Source organism: Eimeria tenella, genomic scaffold (genome assembly GCF_000499545.2).
Source record: "Eimeria tenella Houghton genomic scaffold, Eth_scaff3492, whole genome shotgun sequence".
Lineage (NCBI taxonomy): Eukaryota > Apicomplexa > Conoidasida > Eucoccidiorida > Eimeriidae > Eimeria > Eimeria tenella.
Window position 1 is genome coordinate 1 of NW_013544455.1, and position 1028 is coordinate 1028.

At 61.8% G+C, this 1028-nt stretch overlaps 1 protein-coding gene across 1 annotated transcript; it reads right to left on the minus strand.

Moving 5' to 3' along the window:
- Window positions 1-309: 309 nt before the first annotated feature.
- On the minus strand, window positions 310-972 carry ETH_00039940 (Rhoptry neck protein 1, related; the record flags this gene model as incomplete). Its single annotated transcript, XM_013379532.1, has 2 exons — window positions 310-323; window positions 384-972. The coding sequence occupies 2 exons, from the start codon at window positions 970-972 to the stop codon at window positions 310-312; spliced, it is 603 nt and encodes a 200-aa protein (XP_013234986.1).
- Between the last annotated feature and the right edge of the window lie 56 nt (window positions 973-1028).

The following is a 1028-nucleotide window of genomic DNA, read 5'->3' on the forward strand; positions in this document are numbered from 1 at the left end:
ACCCGGCAGGGGGCCCCCTGGGGGCCCCCCGGGGGCCCCCCCGGGGGCCCCCCCGGGGGGCCCCTGGGGACGCTTCTTTTGCTGCTCCTGCTGCTGCAGTGCATGCGCATGCATCCAGTCGCAAGTGGACTTCTTTGTGAAATGTTCGCAGCCGCGAATAATGCCTTCGAATCGCTGCGCCACTGCGTCCGCTGATTGGTACCCTGCAGCAGCAGCAGCAGCAGCAGCAGCAGCAGCAAAAAGATGCGGCAAAGAGGCACACTCCTGCATCAGCTAGCGGCAATACAAACAGCGGCGGAGGAACCAGCGTCAGCAGCAGCAAACTGGAAGAACGAACAGCAACAGCAGCAGCAGCAGCAGCAGCAGCAGCAGCAGCAGCGCACCTTCGTTGACGCATGCGTTCTGGGGCACCTGGGTCTCGAACCTGCAGAAGGCATGTTTGTTGCACTCCTCGGGTGTCTCTACAGCAGTGCAATTAAAGAAACAAACTCCATAAATAAAATCTTGAAAACAACCTGGCTTTTGCATGCAAGCCACAGGGTCTTTAACATTTTCGCATGCATCTGGCTCCAGTTCGGGCAGCATTATCAGAGTCGGCGCATTCTGGGGCCTCTCCTCCTCGGGGGCCCCCTTGGGGGGGCCCCCCTCGGGGCCCCCCTGGGGGCCCCCTTGGGGCCCCTCCTTGGGGCCCCCATGGGGGCCCTCTGTGGGGCCCCCCTTGGGTTCTGTTTCGCTGCTTTCAATTTCTTTTTCTGTCTCCGTTTCGGACTTGGCTTCCTCGCTTTTTGCTGCAGCAGCTGCGGGTTCTTTCTTTGCTGCTGCTGGTGCTTCTTCTGGTTCTTCTGGTTCTTCTTCTTCTTCTCCTTCTTCTTCGTTGCTGCTGCCCTTTAAAGCAACAAAAGAAGTTTCCCCGCTGCTGCCCAGCTGCCCCCCGTAGTGCTGCCGGACGGGGCTTTCCCGGGGGCTCCCCATCTGGGGGCCCCCCGGGGCCCCTGGGGCCCCCGGGGGGGGCCCCCCCAGTAGGGGGG